The sequence below is a fragment of the Xenopus laevis genome, chromosome 1L (genome assembly GCF_017654675.1).
Source record: "Xenopus laevis strain J_2021 chromosome 1L, Xenopus_laevis_v10.1, whole genome shotgun sequence".
NCBI lineage: Eukaryota > Metazoa > Chordata > Amphibia > Anura > Pipidae > Xenopus > Xenopus laevis.
Window position 1 is genome coordinate 192,882,019 of NC_054371.1, and position 21,693 is coordinate 192,903,711.

Consider the following 21,693-nt stretch of genomic DNA (forward strand, 5'->3'; position numbering starts at 1 on the left):
TGTTATCACAAACCCTTTTTTTGGGGGGGGTGGGGGGGCAAATGTCATTGTTTCTAATGTAATAAGTCAAGGTTTGGTAAGCAATGATACTGTAATTATTCTATGTGATTGGCAAATGGGTTATTTTTTTAATAAACATTGGATTTCAGATTCTCTGAGCATTAGTAAGGTTGGCCATTGATATTGGGGGCCAGGTTCGGCTTGAAGATGGTGTTATAATTCATGCAACATGTTCAGTTGAGTTGTGCAGGCCAACCCAGTTCTTTCCCAGCCTTCCCAGAAAACCCTTTCTATATGGACATTATTTTGCATTATTTTGGCAGGAAATTGCTCCATACGGTTGCCACAAAGTCGAAAGCATGGAATTGACAAGAATGTCATTTTACACTGCAGCCTTTCAGTTTGCTTTCAGTGGAGTCAAAAGCCCTGGCCGAATAACTCCACACCATTACCATCAGCATTATGCATCCAGGCAGGTAGTGTTCTTCTGACATTTTCCAAACTTTTCCATCAGACTGATAAAATGTCATTTAGATGACACATTTCCTCTGATTCAGATTTTGCCTCTGATGACCCATAAAAACCCCACATTCTCTACGAATAGTTCTTGTGCCATATCTGGAAACAGTTTTAGAACTCAGCAGTGAGTGTTCTAACTGAAAACACATTTTAGATGGAGTGCCTGGATTCTTTTGGCCTTATAGTGTATGTATTACTAAAGGTGAGCTATCTACATGTTATATGCTCACCATTGATCATTTTTTTCCTCAGGGACAGTCTTCAAATCAGAGCCACTGTTTCTAGAAAAAGACGTAAAAGAGCAAGTGTCTCTAGCTGTTTGGGAAGAAGAGGGTTACCTTGAGGTTTTACTTTTTTTCTAGACTTTTGTACGTCATTCTCCTGCATTCGTCATTACAGCAAAAACATTCATGTGGGGATTATGTATAAAGGACAATATTTATGGGGTTAAGTTCACTGAAGATGAGAAATAAGAACAAATTGTACCCAGTTGAATCAAACATAATGCAAAATAACAGGCACCTAAGGAAGTAATGAACGTGCATAAGCTTTGCAGAGTAAATTGCTGGAAATTGTATATTTATGACCCTTTTCATACAACAGCCTCTCTTTCATGCAGTCAGTGCACTGAACATGATCAAATCAGCAAGCGCTAAAGAGGTTCCAAATGTTCTGTGCTGCCTTAGTTTACATAAGCATGTAATCCTAACAAGCAGAGCTATATTAGTGATTGGCTGGGAAACAACATGCAACACAATGTAATCTTAAAGAAAGCAGAAAGTGAGTACAAAAATAATACAAAGATTAGAGGTTCCAATGAATGAATGAGATGTAGTTCACCAAATCTTCAGCTGGGAGACCATGATAAATATTTAATACGTGAAACATTTGTATATGTGTATAGTCTCTAAAGCCTGAAATGGCCACTTTTGTGTTGCAAGAATAGAGTTAATGAGAAGAGACTTTTATTAAAAAAAAAAAAAATGGATTGTGCTGTCCTACAATCTCCCCGAGTACTTACAGACTAAAACATCAAAGCATTTAGAACAGCAAAGCGGTTCAGATCCAGGTCATTCCTCTGAACATGAGCGAGCTGCTGTACCAGGCAGCACAATCTATTTGCACTGGAGACTCTGCCTTGTATAAATAGTGCTGAAACAAGGAGAAAGTTAGCAAGTAATTGAAAAATATAACCACAATTATCTGCTGTAGTTGCTGTGTGTGTGCGCGTGGCTCTGGGGCATTTATCCTTAGGTCTTATTTGTATCATGAAATGTCTGTCTATTATCAGCTGTAGAAGATATGATTCACTGATATTTAAAGGGCACTTATACAATTCTTACATTTGCCTGAAGCTGCTAAGTCTTATTTCTTCTCAATGGACTGTCTACTGGATCCAAGGGTTTCCTAAGTTAGGGCTCTAGCCCATTCGTTTCTATAACATACCCAAACGGCAGATCAAAATCATGCCTGTCATTGAGGGTTGTACTGACCATACAAGCAACTGGGGTAAATTCCAGTGTGCCCCTCTGGCCCTGGCTCAACCTGGCAGCTACACTTATTTATATATCTGCACCATCCTCTTGCCACATGACACCAGGAATGGGAGACTTAGTGGTGGAATATCAAAGATTGCAGCATGGCAAGTCTTAGCTTGAAGAGGGTGGGTTTGGTTCGGAAGTAGGACTGCAGGCAGTGATAGTACCCAGTTAGATCCTGCTGGCATTTGCTACAACTGATAAATTGGTGAAAGAGATACAACCCTACTCAAGACCTAGGGTAGAGTATTCCAGGTGCCAAGTTGAATGCAAGTTAACTTACTAGCTCTGAATCTACGTAGTAGATTTCTAGCAATTACCCTTTCCTGGACGGAGGTAAAAGAAATGCAGAATCTTAGAACTAGCTACCAGACAGAAAATGTTAGGTATTTTGCCTAATCAGTGCTGTTGCTAACCTTTTGGTATAGCAACAACAAATTTTCAACCCATTAACCTTTCACGTCTTGTCCTGAGCCTTGACTTTTGGTTCCACACATACAATTTTGTTGGTTCTTACATTTTTTTTGGTTCAGGAGCCCTGACCCATGTAGATTTTTTCAGAATAGCATCCATCCAGGATGAAATTTAACAGATAATTTAGCAGTAATTTGTAGTATCCAAAAATAATATATAATTAGGGTGCTTTTGGTTAGTACATTAACACTAAAGCAGGGTATTAGCAAAGATGAAAGAGCTTAAACCGAATGTTATCATGTGAGTGGTGCAATCATTACCACTCTGTAACTCCTAATAGACATTCAGAGGCATAAACCATTAGAAGCCATAAATGTAAATTCTAAAGGCTTTTTTTCAAGAATGTGTTCTCCTAACCACCTACAAGACACAGTATGAGAAATAAACACATATTGAGAGTTAATAGGCCTCATAAATACATTTCATGTAGAGGCATATGATAGAAATACACTATGGGGACTATGCATAGTTTAATAATTTCTCATCTTTGCATGCCAAGGTCATATCTTTACTGTAAACAGTGAACAGTCACATGGGACATATAAAGATAATATCGCACTCTGCTGAGACTGTCAGCTTTTACATCTTATTAATAAAATACATCTATAACATTTTTATTGATAATTTTATGAGCAAACGCTACTATGTTCATTGGTACAGTGGCACACTTAACACATTATGAGCCAACAATAAACGTTAGCACAAGAACACACAATTAAGGGCCTCAGAGTTACTTTTGAATCAGCCCAATACAAATTTAGGTATAAATTTGTAACTATTTCATTTTGCATTTTGTTGCATGGCACCCTGTTAGTCAGCTTGGCCATGTATCCAGGGACATGCACCCTGAACATCAACATGTCCCTAAAGCTATGCTGCATTGGACATGTCAGAGGTTTGCAGTGGGAAGGTATAATTTTCCTTCTAGTCTCCATTGCTCCAAAAGTTTTTGCAGGTTTTGTAACCATGGTGGCATCTTTAAAAATACTTTGATTGCAGCAGTCTATTTCTATAATAATCCAGCAAGTGGTTTCCTGCAAGTGGTGGCTGCTGAGAATAGCACAATATTTGGCCTAATGGTCTCAGCTGTAGGAGTTGTCTCCTTGACTCCTAGATTTAAGCCCTAGCAAATGTGTGCTCTTCAGATACATTTATCTTCATTGGAAATTAGTGAGTTAGGAACAGCCTATTCACTAATCAGATCTGCTGTGTGCTTTATGGCATGTAAACCAATCACCTAGCAAACGATCCCTTCTGTTTTTAATTGCTTTGGCTGTCACAGGAAAGACGTGTCTGGCGCCTACTGCATTTTTATGGGAGGAACAAGCAGTTGGTCCCTACAGCAGGAAGTGACACTGTTTAAGTGAGCAGAAGAATTTCTGATAGATTTAAAAATTTCAAAAGAATATTTTGAAAAATAAATAAAATTGGTGACAGGCCAAGCAATTCCAAATGGAGTTTCCTGTTCTGCTTCTGAATAAGAAAATGTTGCAGCGAAGAAGGGAGGTGCTGAAGTCATCTGTCTCAAGGTCATGGTTCTTTATCTAAATGAACTGTCTTGCAGCCCATGAAAGATCCAACATTCCACCCTGATACTGATTCAGAAACTGTTTGTTCACCCAGATCCAAGCAATCTACCTTTTCGGACAAAAGATCTCAAAAGTCTCAGGATTCTTTGGTAATCATGTTTTCATGACTGATATCAGAGTCCTTCCAGACAGTAGTCTATCCTGTTCTTAGTTCTTCAGATATTTGTGGATTCTCCTTTTGAACTTCTATATATTATTTATGTGTGGTATATAACTTTGAATTTCAATCACAGCTTTGACGTTGACACATATACTTTTCAGAGCCAGTGGTGTCATAATATATATTTGTCAGACAATGTTCTTTCTAATGGGTTCTTTCCAAAATGTACACTTAAAGACTGTACAATATTGTTTGACTATACCTTTTGTGTTTTTTTTTTGTGAATTTTTATGTTCACTTGTAGTACTTTTCTGTGATAAAAAATGCGTCCCAATGTTCTGTTTTATCCATGTATGATATACTTTTGGTTATTCGTTTTTCTATAAACCCTATAGTCAAACCCTTTTTCCCATTTTTGTTTTTGCAGAGTCTTATGCGATCATTTACCAATCTTGAAGATGTTGGTCTCGTACAAGTTAAGGTCATCAGAGCTGACGGTTTGATGGCAGCTGATGTCACAGGCAAGGAACTTGTATATGAAGGCCACAATATCCTTGTGTTATCTCATTATGTGTAAAGCTTCACAATGCGTGCTGACTGGTGGAGCCTCCTTGTTCTTCTCCAATCAGTGAAGTACTGCACTCATATAATCTGCAGTTAATTGCTGATTGTATGACCTTGTTTGAATGCCTTCATGCGCATTAGATAAAAGTGACAAACAAACAAATGACTCTACTGTCCACTACAAAATTAATTTGTAATCATCATGTGAACTTTTTACTGGTTTTACTTTCACAGACTAATCACCTTCTTACTTTTATGCTTTTATCATGACAAATTAAATAAGTATTTTTACATTCTTTACACTATTTAAAGAAAGTCAAAATACAGTGCTTTACAGAAAATTTGAAAATGTTAACATCTGAAATAAAGCCTCTGCCAATGCATGCTGTGAGTGGTAGCCATTATGTGACTAGCTGTCTTGGTCCCTATGGGACTTGAATTTTAAAAAGCTGTCCACCCCAGGTAGTGTAGATAAGAAAGATCCTACTATGAACTTTATGGTTCATGAGAAGGTCCTCCTATGTTTAATGTTTCATATAGGTATCTAATGTTAATTCATTGGTTGTCTAATATGGATGGCTATTTAGACAAGGCCTATAGTGGTTGGAAAGTCATTTTAATGCACAGCCTACTTCCCTTCACTGGCGGTAGCTGAATATGGTGGAACTTTGGATAAGGCTACTGTCAATATCAATATTGAAGTTTTAAAATCCATTTCAACCTCACTAGGCAAAAACGTGACCTGCTTTATGGGGAAGTTGGGATTTGATGTCAGTAAACTTTATCAATTTCTCGGCTAAGACTTTGAATTATCCATGTGACCTCTCAAATGTAGCTTCAAATACCCTGCCAAATTTTATTTTCACAAGAAGCGAATGAATTTGGCAGTATATCTGCAACTTCGTATGCTGCCTTTATTATTAAGGCTTACAACTCAATCAGCTAAATGCAGCAGAATAAAACAAAACATAAAGTAATACAGATACTCTTTCAGCAATTATATGAACAGTCTTATTAGCATATAGTAAAACAGCAGATTCATTAGCAGGGCTAAATTTACACCCTGTTTGACAGCCTGCTTAAAAACAGCCTGTTTTGCTGTCTATGTGCTTTAATTAAGATGTGTTCAGTTCTAGGTCCTTTGCCCCCCACCTGCTGTGCCACAGACTGGCGATCAGACACTTTCAGATCGCCCAGCCCATGACTTTGACCTTCTGCGCAGTCCAGCATTCCCTGGGGAACCGTTCAGCTCATGAGTTCTGATTTCACACTTCCAGGATGCTTCAGCTCTTTTAACAATGACAGGGAGACAAAGGCCTTTAGAGCAGGCCGCATGGGGACTTGTTTAAATTGGAAACTAGAGAGGAGTCAAGGAACAAGGTTATGGGCTACAGAACAGTGCTTTTAATAAAGAGCTCACAGCTCTGGTTCAGTGCAAAGGGGTCTGCTTCAATTCAATTAATTGAGCCATTTATCTGAATCATCTCACTCCTCAATTTTCTCAAAGTGTTCTTACTAAATATCTGCTTAAAAATATGCTTATTATAATACCATAAAACATAGGCATATTAAATATTTATTTCACATGTATCTTGCATTCATTAGCATCTAATTTACATATATTGCTTTGTCACATATACTTATATAGAAATGCAGAACTTTATATATGGGACAGATTTATCAAATATTGGACTTAAAAAATCATAAAGAATTCCCAGTAGTTTGATGTTTTTCCCATTTATCAGCATATTCCTAACTGTCATGAAAGCATTTTAAGAAATACATTTATCAAAGAATATACATTTTGCTCTATATTTTATTAGAGCTCAGAAGCAGCACTGAGCTCTAACACCCATCCAAGTCTTCAATCCCCACTGTAAATGACAGGTGGGTATTAAGGATTTTAACAATTTGTTCCAGTATGGAAAGAGATTTTTTAACTAAGCAGTATCCATAGTTTCAGTATGGGGCATAAGATCCCCTAATATATATTTCTTCCTTTCAGGCAGGTGTCTTATGGGCTACTATATAGTAAAAAATCTGTTTACTTACCCTAATGGAATAGAACCACCAATGAAAATAAGACACTCACTCCTCATTCTGCATATTAGTTACAGTGGTACTTTTCTGTCCCCTGGTAGGACTCAGTGAGCTTGTTTTTTTCAGTTATAGGAGTAAAATCAAATAATAACGTGGTCTCTTTGTATGATCACTCTAATAGACTGATTTCTTAAAATGCAAAATTGCTTTTTTTTCATGATTCGAGAATTTCATATTGAAAAAAATCAATACAAAAAATCTTGAATTTAAAAATTCAGCAGGTAAAACCTGGCAAACTTCTTTAGGAGACAATGGAAAAATTTAAAAACGTTAAAATCTGAATTTAAATCAATATTGGTCATGCCTTCTTTATAACTATGAAATGCTTTATACAAGTATCTTGCCTGGACCCTTACAGGTATTATTTTATTCAGTTCTCTTGATTCTATGATTACTAGCAGTTTTTCCTTCAGTACATGTGCGACATTTGGCTGATTTCTTGTACTTTGTACATTGTACTTTAGTCCTTACCCATGGGATGCATGGTATTGTAAAACCTATTTGCTACCCTTACATTAATCCCACTTGTGTCTTGTAAAGATAAAACTTAGACTCTTAGGGGCATATTAATTAAGGTTTCAGTTGTGTTTTCCAAAAAAAAAAACCGGTTTTGAGTTTATGAGGTTATTTTTGAGTCAAAAATCGATTTTTCCGGTTAAAAAAACTAACATTTTTCAAGTTCCTTCAAAAAACTTTTTTGAGATTTATTATACCCTGACAATGGAAATAGCTTGAATCCAAAAATACACCATCTAAAACTTGTCGAGGTCATGTAGAATTCAATGGCAGAGGCTCCTTGAACCATTTGAAGATGTTAATAGCCTTCATGATGAGTTTTTTTTCTGAGGGGTTTGGCCCAAAACTGGATCAATTTGAGTTTTCGGGTTGTTAACCCCAAACTTGTTGATTCAAGGTTTTCCCATTCAAGTTTTTTCTCAAATTAGGAACCATTTTTATTAGTTGTAGTTTTTGAGTTATTTAGCTTTTTATTCCAGCAACTCTCCAGTTTGCAATTTTAACAATCTAATTGCTAGAGTCCAAATTACCCTAGAAACCATGCATGGATTTGAATAAAAGACTGGAATATGAATAGGAATAGAAAGTTGAGTAATAAAAAGTAGCAATAACTATACATTTGTAGCCTTACAGAGTATTTGTTTTTTAGATTGGGTTAGCAAACCCCGTTTGAAAGCTGGAAAGAGTCAGAAGAAAAAGGCAAATAATTTAATATTTTAAGCAATGAAGGCCAATTGAAAAGTTTCTTAGAACTAACATACTAAATGTTAACTTTAAAGGTTAACCACCCTTTTAATACAGATGGAGTTCTATTGAAGTCATTTGCTTGCTGTTTCAGAATTCCAGATTATCAACTAGGATGGAAAAGCAACTGAATTGCCATCGTAATTTACAAAGCACCATTAGTTCCCTATCTTTTTCTATAGAAACATATTTTCTACGTCACATGATCCATGTTTTTTGGCTGTGGTCATACGTCTACCCCATGGAAGTATCAGAGTATGTTTCGTCAATGAATACTTTAGCTGCCTTAAATAAAATATATTTTATTACCTATATGGAAAATAAATTCCTCTAGTTTCCTGTGAAAGTGAGAGAAGCGTACCCCATATTCGTTCATCATGACATGGACAAAAATAGAATTCTTCACTAGCGGCTCATACAAGTGAGGTCTTGCTCAAAAGTGTAATAGACAAAGCTAAAACCTTTATCTTTTCCTTGACTGCTTTGAATTGCTTTACGCCGGAGCACTTTAGCTGTAACTCATATTTTATTTTAGTCATCCCTGGCATTGTCATATCTGGTGGCACACTGAGTGTATGTCTGTGTAGGTGCTAACGAGAGCATGTTGCCAGCATCACATCACTGTCTTATCTGTTTCTTCAAAGCTTTTCATCTTCTCAGCTACTGCAGGTCAGATTTTCAGTATTTAATCGTTCCACAAACATAGGAAATGCCAATCAAATTCTTATACTGGGAATATCTGACACTGGGAATGTGAACTTCAGGGTGCACAGCTCCATACTGAATGTTTTAAGTGGAGATTGCTATCCTTAAACATTCTGAAACATGGAAAGAGCAAAACATTCTGAAACATGGAAAGAGAAACTAGCAAAGCATAATAATATCTATAATATGTATTGGACTTTACCTTGATAACTGCATTATTATTAAACCAAACCAGTTTAAAATAAATAGAAAAAAATCAAATCTGCCTGCATAGGTACTTTTTTTAATTTATACACAAAACCTATGGTTAGATTTATGCCTCATGGGTGCACGGTTTTCCCCTGTTTATCTAAAACAAAAGGAAAATTGATATTGGAATTGTGATCTATTGGCCTTAAGGACATAGGTTTTAGCCTGAAATGTGTTCATAAGTCCTCATGGATTTATAAGAACAAATGGCAACCTAATATCAATAAGTTCAGTTTAATGTCATAGCACAAGGTTTTTATTTTGCATTTTAAACAATACAACAATAAACATTACAATAAGGACTTTCATGGTTACTTCATCGCTCATTTCAATTTCAGTATCTTGTGCATATATTTGACTTCCCATACATTCAAATATTGACCTCTTTTTACCAGACTCCCGAGACATTTCTTTGTTCCCCCTGTTGAAAAACGTAAGTGAAGTTGGGTATTATTGGCCTAGCATACCTTGAGATAAGATTTACTTTGTGGCATCCAGCCAGCCTCACCACACCACTTCGTACTATTGGGAAGCCAGTACCTTCTTAATTGATAGACTAGGCCCTCTACTGTCACCTTAGAAGTGGCTGCTGTTGATGGTGGCCAGACAAACTTAGAACAGTAGTTGGGTTGTGACCTACAAAATGCTCAGGATGGCAGTGTGATATCAGACATAATTTAATGACATATGGCCATATAAATAGGTCGTCCCACCATAAATAAAACACTACATAGGTATCTAACACACAAAGGTCAGGACAGATATCATTCTTACTTATGCCCATCAGACACTAAAATTGCAGCACCTTCTTCCACAATATGTGTTTCAATGAATCAGCTCAGATATTGAAAAACATTAATGCCAAATAAAACAAGCCTTTAAGAAGCAAAGCAACATTTAAAGAGAAACTAAATTAAATAACCTGTAAATTACCAACCTATGGAGTTAAAACTTGTCTCTTGCTCTTCCTTCCTGCACATTAATGCGCTGTAAGAAATGTTCAGGACTATGTGCACAAGTAGTTCTAGATATAACTAGCACTTCCACCCACAGTGCCATTTTTTTGTCTTCCATGAATATATTATGCCTGATAAAAGGGGGAACGTTATATTATAGAAGTAAGACTGGCATTTCTTTAGCTACTGGAAATATCAACTGGTGTTGAAGAACATACTGACAAATTCAGAGGCTTATCTTTTAATACCTACCTCATTTCATTTTCCCCCTCTTCATTCAGGTTAACCCTTTCCTATCTTTACACAGATTTTGTATAATTAAATAAGAATTAAATGAGAATTTTGGATAGATATTCAAAGTTTATCTGCCATTTGTTTCAATAGCATAAACACAATAACAATTATCTGACAATATCCTTTAGCTGGATAGCCAATTTAATGAAATATTTTTTTATAAAATCATGCAATCTTTCATATTTCACTTGGTAGACAAATAAGTGAGACAAATTATTAGCATTCATTGTATTTTTACAAGCTATTTCAATTATATTCCATACAGTTATATCTTACATATATTAAAAACAGTGTTATCTGCCAAAACCTTGTGCAAAACTTCTGCCAAAAACTTGAAGAACCCTGACCTGAACATTTTTTTATTGCAATATTAAAACTGACAAACCAAAGTGCCCAAAAACGCAATACCTTTCCTAGGATAGATGGATAGATAGATAGATAATTTAAAATATAACATGAATTGAACATTCATGGGACTTTATTCAGTAAAAGGTTAGAAAATAATAAAAAAAAAGATTTCAATCAATATTTTGCTCCCTCAAGGTAACCTTTATCAGGGTTATTCATGAATCTTTTCATTGTAGCACCAGAGACAAACTATGTTATTTACAGCCCTTTTTATTGAGATCAGTGGCACTTCCAGAAACTGACTGTGGACTCTCACTCATTAATCCTTCTCTCAGTTTGTCAGTTATCATTTTTATTAGGTAACTGAGTGTCCCACTCATAGTGATATACCATGTAGAGTAGTGGATGAAAAGAGAACAAGTTATTATATAAAGTTGTAAAATCTATTATACAGAATGCTTAAAACCTGGGGTTTTCCACATAAGGGTTTGTTTACGTAGTTTGGATCACCATACCTTAAAATCTATTACAAATCATTAAAAACATGTTAAATAACACCAGTAGGATTGTTCTGCCTCCAGTATGGATTCAGGCAGCTTAGTAACCATCAAGTACTTGTAGGGACCTATAGGATTGCTATGCCCCTATAGAGTTAAATCCCTACCTTCCTTCTGTACTCCTTTGTTATTGGGTATAAGCCCTGTAACATTTCTTTTAGTACACCACTAGTTATTTGGCAAAGGTGTAATGACCACTTCCTGTAACACTCCCATATAGTGTTGGAAAAGAGTGGCCTCTTCCTCTTTGGCTCCTGGTGTCCTTGAAGCTACGTGTTCCTGGGATCACCAAGGCCCCAGTTAAGCCATTGCCCCAAAAGGACCTGGACCTTTGGTGATTAAGTCAGGGACCAGGCAACCCTGTAAACGAGGAATAGCTATCCTAGGGCAGTTCTGTAATAGACTCTCTAGGAGAGTAAGACAGAGAGCATTAAGCAGCACAAGCAGTTGTCACTCCATCAAGGATAGTAGCAGGGAGTAGCTTCCCAAAGGCTTCTTTGTTTGCCTTAAGTGCAGTGGATAGGGTATTAGGCTTTAGACTTCATCTCCCTAACTACTTAACTGAGGATCCCGATCCCCACAAATGTATATCTGTCTTCTGGGAATTGATGTACACTTGACTATCGATACAATCATCTGTTGTATCATCTGTTGTATCCTGTGATCTGTCCTCTGTGATATCACCTGCTATTTCCTCATCTCTCATACGTGAGTAAACCTGCAGATATTGTCTCTGACTGATAAATCCCATCTATTATTTCACCAAAAGAACCTCCTGGCGTCCAATCAATTTATTTTTTATATACGGTAGCCTGTGTGTTGTAGTTGCACTCCACTTAGTGAATGCAAATGTAACCCATGCTCATTACCCTCTAGCTGGACATTAACTATCTGTGGTCTGGATAGCCCAGATTAGCGTTACATACTATTTTATTATTAAAGAGAAAATGGAAATCACAATTAAAAATTAGAATTATTTTTTTTAAATTGACTCAATGAAAGATGGATTTCCCTTAATTCAAAGCTTTCTGATCCTTATTGTGGTGTACAACTTTAACTACCTGAACTATAGAGCACGGCACCTTAGTGTTTCAATATTTCTTTCTTGTTTACAGAAATCCACTATAGGAGCCATGGTTCCAGTGTAGTTAGATAAAATGCTCAGTAACTGGGTGTCTCAGTTAATATATTAGTCTATAGCACCATGGACAGCACTTTGTAAGCATTTCTTCTTCTTCTTAATATTTGTAATAAACCTGCTGCAAATCTTACACCAGTGAAATAATTTCTATCAATTTCTGATCTGACCCAATCTAGTGCTTTTTGTCCCTTATGTGCTGCATTGTAGTCTATAGGACAGCAGGGCATTGCCCCGGCTACCCCTGGCTGAGCCCATAGGTCTGTTCTATATACCTGATAATCAAGCTTTATAAGGGCTAGAGCCAACCTAGACAGCTTGTTAATTGCAGTCCCCTGGGTCCATCAGGAATAAATCCAACCTTTGCTGAATAATTCACATAGTCCAGCCAGTCTCTGCTAGAGGGGCAGACAAACTCCTGTGCCAGTCTCAAAGGGTAGAACATTATATGGAGTTTCTGAATTTCCATGTACCATCCTCTGTAGCCGTCCTTTTCATTTGTTCCTATGCTTTACTATTCTAATGCCTTAATGCATCAATTACATTACATTTCCTGGTAGAGTTGTAACTTGCATGTTCTTCCTCTGCATTTTAATTATCTTTTATTATAGTATCCAGTTGAGGTTAAACAGTGTGACGCAAGTTGCAATAAGAGTAAACTTTCTGTTTGGAAGACTAAAATATTATATTCTGTACATTATTGTACCATAAGAAGCAGAGGATTTAACTAGATGAATATGCAGCATAGGTATGTGAGCTAATTCAAAGCAAGATCTTACTTGGTAAAATGTTGCACCCGTTGCCCAGTATATAAAATTATCAAATCTGTGGAGTGCTTAATAGCATTTTTTGACATAGGAAATTATTTTCATGATATGCAGCAATTTGCTACTTTAGGCAATGTGTAAGATATTCATGATTTTCTCAGCATACTGCAGGGGTCATTTACATCCACAAATGCAAAAGATAAGTGCAATTTTGAGGGCAACTGGCCTGTCTTTTTTTTCCCCAGAATGCAGTACCAAAATGTCAGAATTGTTGGAGTCAAAAGGGGGCTTTGTGCCTGATGCAATAGCAGACAATGTGGCCATAGTAATGCAATTATGCTTGAACTTTGCCATAATTTGGACACCATTGCATTAAAAGTTTCAGTTGATGTTATTAACAATGTTCAGTGCAAGAGCGGCGCCCGAACTTGATTCTTTAGATGCAAGTGTATTGCACCTCTTTCTAGGGATGCACCGAATCCACTATTTTGGATTCGGCCGAATTCCCAGAATCCTTTTTGGAAGATTGGGCTGAATACCGAACCGAATCCGAATTCTAATTTGCATATGCAAATTAGGGTTGGGAAAGGAAAAAGTTGAAAAAAATTGGTTTACTTCCTTGTTTTGTGACAAAAAGTCAAGTGAAATCCCGCCCTGTCCACAATTTGCATATGAAAATTAGGATTCAGATCCGGTTCGGCTAGGCACAAGGATTTGGCCGAATCCGAATCCTGCTGAAAAAGGCCGAATCCTGGATTCGGTGCATCCCTACCTATTTACCCTCAAGCTACCGCCTGGTATGCAACTGAATGTAAATGACCCCTTATGTGTTGTTTATAATAGTGCCATTTTATTTCCTTGTAAAATAGTTTCTTATTTGGAAGGTTGATAGAGCTGTGTCCAAACAAAGATAAATTAAGAATGTTTATCATGGTGCAATCTGCCATATTTTGGAGTGCAGATACTTGTGGCAGCTCTTATGAATAAAGCGCTACTTGCCCCTAATTTGTGTGCCATTCAGACAGTGGTGTAACTACTAGAGGGAGGGCCTGGGAGCAGGATTTGCACCTGGACCTCCCTCCCCACAGAATCAAGCTCCAGTGTGCTCACCTAAAAGACTTCCCTCTAACCTGCTACCCATTATATTATGTATCAGAGCTCCTGTGTGGGCTCGCCATATGTACCTCCCAATTGTCAGGTTATTTGCTGGACAGTCCAGATTTTGACAACTCAGCCAGCAGTCCCAGTGATATCTGCATGAGCACTAAGGGACACACTCTTATACCCCTTAGTGCTTTTGGACTTCTTTCTGGTGTCTTTATAAATGTATTTTTTTTTTGCCATCAGAGTTTTTAAAAATGCAATATGTATAAACTAAAGTATTATCAGTAGCATATTCTCCATTGACACTACATCGAACACGTGTTCTGATGGATCAGCCATTAGCACATGCACTCTATACTAATTTTTCCTGAGAAAGGGTTTATGCAGTTTTTTTTAGAACTCTGAAATAAAATTAAAAAAAAAACATTTCGTTCACCATTTGTTTGAATCCCAGTTCTTAATGTTGAAGGAAATTGTAATGGTTTTGTAGTGTTTGCTCCCTGTGCCTTTTCTGAGAAAGAACTGGTCACAAAAGCCTCTACTGTAAATGTGTCAGCGTGGATGTTTTAATAACTGAGGCTTGACAGACGATACTGGTGATACTGAAAGTGACGTTTGTTAGGTAATTAGAGTTGGAAATCCAGCAGGACATTAGAAAGGTCTACAACATCTAGATAACTATGTTCATCTTGGTAAAGATTGTGAGAGCTTTAATGATAAAGAGCACAAGGGTGCAATTAGTAAGAAAGGATAGAGACATGCTGGGAGACGATTAATTAGGATAATGTTTGTATTAAGCCTTTGCAGTACAGCTGAAAATAGGAGACCCTTGATCCTTTTTTTGGGTCATTTATGCAATATTTCAAGCAAAACACCTGCCATACTTACACTTTTAACATATCTGAATCATGAAAGTGAAAAAACACAGGGATAAATGGTAACCCTGCCTCTAATTACTGGAAGAAAATGGCTGGAAAACTGTTTTGCCTGCCTTTTCAACTAGATTCATCTCCCTTGATTAAGAGCACAGCAGAGTAAATTATATTGTGTTTGTAAACTTGAACTTTTTCGCCTGGATAAACCTCAGTTGGGACCATGAGGGTGGTGGCACACGCTGCTTTTCGAGGTGAGATTAGTTAACCAGTGACAAATCTCCTCTTCTTCAGGCGACTAACCTTCCTGCTGGCTAGAATTTAAATTGCTGGCAGGATGGTACTTGGATCGATTCGGCTTTCCAAAGTCGCCGCAAGTTTCCTTGTGAGGCAACTTTGGAAAACAAAGGGAAATCATTTTGTACTTTATACTACAAATTGGAAAGTTAAATTGAAGCAAAGCCCTAATTGCTTGCTGTAACTGCATTTAAAGGGGACCTTGCACGTGAAAAAATGATCCAAATCCTATTATATCATGTTACTCAAGCAAAATAAACGTGAATTACACTATATAAATTATTTTAATCTTGTTTCCTTTGGTCTGAGAATTCATAATTATAGCAAGCAGGCAGGAGCCATTTTGTGGACACTGTTATTAAGACAAGCCTTGCATCATCTCAAATTCTTGTTTGTGCACCAGAATGGGGGACATGATGTCCATCCCCATGCCCTGGCTACACAATTAAATGGTAAAGAGAACGGGGGAATGTGGGGAGAGCAGTGACATCTAGTAAGTGCTGAATGGAAAGTGAAAGTAGTTGTCTGCCCCGCCTCTATGCCTAAAGCTGGCCATAGACGGAACGATCCGATCGTACGAATCATGGATTCGTACGATTTTCGACCATGTGTGGAGAGTCCCGACATTTTTGTCCGGCGGAGATCGGTTGTTTGGTCGAACGGACAGGTTAGAAAATTTCTGTCGGCTGCCGATAATATCTCTGCATGTATTGCTGATCGTACGATTTCAGTGGGAGACTGTCACTAGCTTTGTCAGACATAACTATCGTACGATTGCTGTCAGGGGCAGAACATTGGCTGATCTGTTCTTTTACTACTTTATTTGATCAGAATGGTAAGACTTTGATCTGAATGGTTAGTGGAGGGTCGGGAGATGGGAAAGTCCAATCGTACGTTAATTGGTACGATCGGATCTTTGCGTCTATGGCCAGCATAAGGCAAAGAGGAGAAACAGGTAATATTTGATTGACAGCTGAGATTTTTAAATGAATTGACAACAGCTATGAATGTTTTAATAAAAAAAAATTTAATTCCATGTTTAATTTGAAAAGGACTTTAATAATACAGCTTTTTATATCTGGGTGACAGGTGCGCTTTAAGGAATTCATTCCATTCACCTATCTTAGTAAATAAGCTCCTTAGAGGTTGATTTCAATGTTGGAGAGGCTAGGCATTCCTCACTACCAACAACAATATAAGAGTTAAATAGCTCCTTACTGACAACGGCATTTCACAAAACAAAATAAATGAGCAGAGGCTTAGCAGTCACACAGATTTCCAATTTGATATTCGTTTTGTTTTATTCACGGCCACCCCCTGCAATCCCTGCTTTATAAAAAAAAACCATTTCATTTCCGTATCTCCCCCCCACCACCACAAATCAAAAGGGTTCAAACTTTCTGCAAACAGAGATGTATAATCGATCGTGCGTCCCAACGCGCTCAGCAAATTGCATCAGTAACATATTGAACAACTGACAAAATACAATTGCATAGTGTGTTAGATATTATCTTAATGGAAGCAAGTTGCAGATTTCAATAACTTTCATATCCCTTGCCTTGAGTAGAACGACAGCTCACACGCCGAGTAGCTGCTAATGTCAAATTGCATGCAGCAGGCTAGCAGTTTTCTGAGGCCATGAGGGCATGATTTACTTTTGTGATTTGGCATTAATGTGGTGTTACCACAGCAATACTCCCCTACAGATGTACTAAGCACTGCTGCACTTTACTTTTAAATTACCCATCAAGGAGTCAATAAACACAGCAGGGCTTGCTTCTTGTATACCAATCAAACAGATGGTAAACTGCACAGAAATAAAAGATGTTGCTATTATTGTCAAGAGCTAGTATTTCAAAGTGCCCAGAAAAAAATTGCAGACGGCACACTTCCATCTTCCTTTTTTTTTTTTTTTTTTTAATAATTGATGGTTCATCATCAACGGTTTTGGAGGAAAGTATGAAATTTTGCAGTCGAATATAATGGTAACCATTTTTAGTGTGTGTGTGTGCGTGTCATATAATACTCTTAAGCTCTTGACTAGCTAAGCCAGCACTCTTTTTGATTCGGTACAGAATTAAATGTGTTACATACATCGAATAATGTGCCCTATATTATGCTGTATACACGAATATTGGATATTAAGCAGCTCAGATTTGATGAGTGAAAATTAAACTACTATATATTTCTTGAGATGCAGATAATTAGATCAATAGATAAACCCCCTTAATAATGTAAGCCAAAAAGTTACAATAAAATGGGGTTTTCCAATGCTGTAACTTTAAAGCCTACATGCTATTTCTGCTCTCACACTTAAAGGAACAGTAACATCAAACAATACAAGTGTTTTAAAGTAATAAAAAATATAATGCAGAGTTGCCCTGCACTGGTAAAACTGCTTTGTTTGCTTCAGAAACGTTACTATTGTTTATAGAAATAAGCTGCTGTGTAGCAAATGCAGTGAGATAAGTACAATTGTGAGGGCAACTGCCCTTTTCCCCAGAATGCAGTGTCAAAAGTTCAGCTTTGTTGCAGTCACAAGGGGGCTTTGCACCTGATGCAATTGCAGACAATTTAGCCATAGTACCGTATATACTCGAGTATAAGCCGATCCGAGTATAAGCCGAGGTACCTTATTTTACCTACGAAAACTGGGAAAACTTATTGACTCTAGTATAAGCCTAGACACAACTACAGCCCTGTCTCCCAGCAGCGCACCTTCTGCCAAAGAGACTCCCCCAGCGATCGACCGGACTTCTTTGCAAAGTTGATGGTGACAGAGAATTGTGCAGAGAGTGCTGTGTGTCATAAAACCATCACTGATCTTTCGTATAACCAACAGATGGCGCTGTGTGATATTGCCATCACTGTTAATCCTTTATTCAACCAACAGATGGCGCTGTGTGATATTGCAGTTACTTTTATTCTTTGATATAACCAACAGATGGCGCTGTGTGATATTGCAGTCACTGTTATTCTTTGATACAACCAACAGATGGTGCTGTGTGATATTGCAGTTACTGTTATTCTTTGATATAACCAACAGATGGCGCTGTGTGATATTGCAGTCACTGTTATTCTTTGATATAACCAACAGATGGCGCTGTGTGATATTGCAGTCACTGTTATTCTTTGATACAACCAACAGATGGCGCTGTGTGATATTGCAGTTACTGTTATTCTTTGATATAACCAACAGATGGCGCTGTGTGATATTGCAGTCACTGTTATTCTTTGATACAACCAACAGATGGCGCTGTGTGATATTGCAGTCACTGTTATTCTTTGATATAACCAACAGAGGGCGCACTGTTATTCTTTCATAAAACCAACAGAGGGCATTGTGGGATATTGCAGTCTCTCCCCAAGTGAACTGTTGGTATAGGAATGATTAAAAGTGACTGCAATCTCGGCTACTGCCCGCTGACCCGAGTATAAGCCGAGGTAGACTTTTTCAGCACATTTTGGATGCTGAAAAACTCGGCTTATACTCGAGTATATACGGTAATGCAATTATGCTTGAACTTTGCCATAATTTGGACACAATTATTTGTGCTCTTATGTGGCACAAAGAAATCACTGGCACACAGGATAATACTGGCGGGGTGAGCCCTTGCTTAAAGTTGTATTGCAGCATGCAATGTTTTGGGTTAAAACCCTTTTGTTAAGCATACGGGAAAGAAATGCACTTTAGCATAACATTATGAGTGGGCGTGACAGCAAGTGCATAGCAAATTCGTTAAGAAAACACGTGCAAAGGCCAATAGAAAGTCAGTAAAAAGTCCAAACATAAAGTCCACGAGGATCCATTGGCCTCATATATAATTCATAGTCCATATTACCTAAAGCAAGTGCCAACCATAGAAAAAATGTCCTTTCAAGTGAAAACCATCCTGGGTTAGGAGTACCAAGCATCAGAGACATTTAGTATCGGCAAGTGTCCATGAAAAGTCAAGTAGTAAATCAGATCAGTTTTACCAGTGCAGGGTTCATTATTTTAAAACACTTTCATTTTTTTTTTAAATTACTGAATCAGGGCTGCTAAAATGAAGGCTCCATATATGGGCTCCTCTTTGGTCCACACTAACTCTGCCTTCTCCTTGTTTCCCTTAAATAATTTAACTCTCAAATACCAAGGGTCCTGCACCCTCCTGTGTCATTTCTATACAATTTTATATTTCAAAATAATTAGGGATTTGTTTTACTATTCTCAGCAAGACATCATTTCATTTTCCATCTTATCATGCATGATTGCTTTTTTGCATGTTCGCTTGGCTCCCCTGTAATTAATGATGACCCTGATAACTTGATTCTTAATGCTAACGTTTTTATTTAAAGAGATTTTTTTGCTTTGTCTTCCAAAGGGAATATATATATATATATATATATATATATATATATATATATATATATATATATATATATATATATATATATATATATACACATACAGGTATGTAAAGCTCGGGACCTGGGGCTTTCCGGATAATGGATCTTTCCGTAATTTTAATCTTCATACTTTAAGTCTACTAGAAAATACTCCCAATAACTAATCTTAGTTTGGATCATGTATAATGTACAGTTTTATTATTACAGAGAAAAGGGAATTATTTTTATAAATGTGGATTAAATGGATAGAATAAGTCTATGGATAAAATGGAGTCTATGAGTGGCAGCCTAACTGTAATTCAGAGCTTTCTGGATAATGGGTTTCTGGATAACAGATCCTATACCTGTATATACCTATATATATTTGTACAGTAGCATTTTATAGCCTCTTTGTGTACCTTCTATGACTAACCCTGTGTCTTATATGAGAAGAAATTCTAAGGCAGCATGCTAAAGAGATGCAGTTATTCTATTAAAGTTCACCCTTGTAAAATGTAGGATGCTCGTGTTTTATACTGTTATCTCTGCAGTATAATCTCAAGACATCATGTTTTGTTATTTACCAAACACTTATCTACAGTAAATATACAGGTATGGGATCCGTTATCTGGAAACCCATTATCCAGAAAGTTCAGAATTATCGAAACTCCATTTTATCCAAATAATCCAAATTTATAAAAATAATTCCCTTTTCTCTGAAATAATAAAACATTACCTTGTACTTGAACTAAGATATAATTAATTCTTATTGGGAGCAAAACCTATTTGGTTCATTTAATGCTTACATGATTTTCTAGTAGACTTAAGGTATAACTATACAAATTACAGAATTACAAATTACAGATCCCAAGCATTCTGGATAACAAGTCCCATACCTGTATATGCATAACATAGTTTATATTGTGCTGCCAGTACTTGTGTATACACGGATGTACCTTTTTATAAAATTTAAAAATACAGATGGGGATTAAATATTAAATAAAAAAATATATACAGAGCAGACCCCTTGGGGGTGGGCAGTGACAGAGTGGGCCTGGTAGGGAAGTGTAATTCCTGATTCCTCTTGAGCCATGCCCCCCTTTGCTGGCTTGAAATCACATTCCCATCCCCCATGACTTTTGTTTTGGCTGCCCCCTCCCGTGCCTTTTACATCTAGCAGGGGATCTAAAGGTTGAGGTTGGCAGGGGGCCCAGGGAATGGGCATTATGCCACTGAATTGTACCAATGTGCAAAACTTTTTCTTTTGTTAAAGTAGCTGAATTCTCCTTTCCTATACTGAAAGATTTTTAATATATTCCAAGATATACTAAAAATGAATAATTTCTTGATTACCTTATCTCCATTTAATATGTCTCCCCTAAATCGTCACTGCGCCAGCGCCGCCACCGCCCACGTGGCAACGCTGGGCGCCGCCATCTTGGAATCTTGGTACTGACACTGTCCCCATCTAAAAAACAAACGATCTGTAAGGCTACACATTTGTAGCTATTGCTACTTTTTATAACTCATCTTTCTATTAAGGCCTCTCCTATTCATATTTGCAGACTGGAGAGCTGTTGAATAAAAAGCTAAATAACTCGAAAACCACAAATAATAAAAAATGAAAACCAATTGCAAATTGTCTCAGAATACCATTCTCTACTACACTCTCTATCACACTAAAAGTTAATGTTAAAGGAGAAGGAAAGCTTTTATTGCCAATAGATAGTTAGAATGCTATATTTATTCTGTAGAATGTTTTACCATACCTGAGTAAAAAGCTCTAGAAGCTCTCTGTTTGTTTAGGCTAGCAGCTATCATATTAGTTTGGTGTGACATCACTTCCTGTCTGAGTCTCTCCCTGCTCACTTAAAGCTCTGGGCTCAGATTACAG

General features: G+C 37.2%; 1 protein-coding gene across 5 annotated transcripts in view; it reads left to right on the forward strand.

The window, feature by feature from the left end:
* mctp1.L (multiple C2 domains, transmembrane 1 L homeolog) overlaps positions 1-21,693 on the forward strand; it is a 373,027-nt gene that overhangs the window by 182,951 nt on the left and 168,383 nt on the right. For all 5 annotated transcript variants that reach the window (XM_041568472.1, XM_041568473.1, XM_018264615.2 and 2 more), the window contains one exon: positions 4,648-4,741. In XM_041568472.1, coding sequence (XP_041424406.1) covers positions 4,648-4,741 — 94 coding nt within the window. The remainder of the gene's footprint in view (positions 1-4,647; positions 4,742-21,693) is intronic.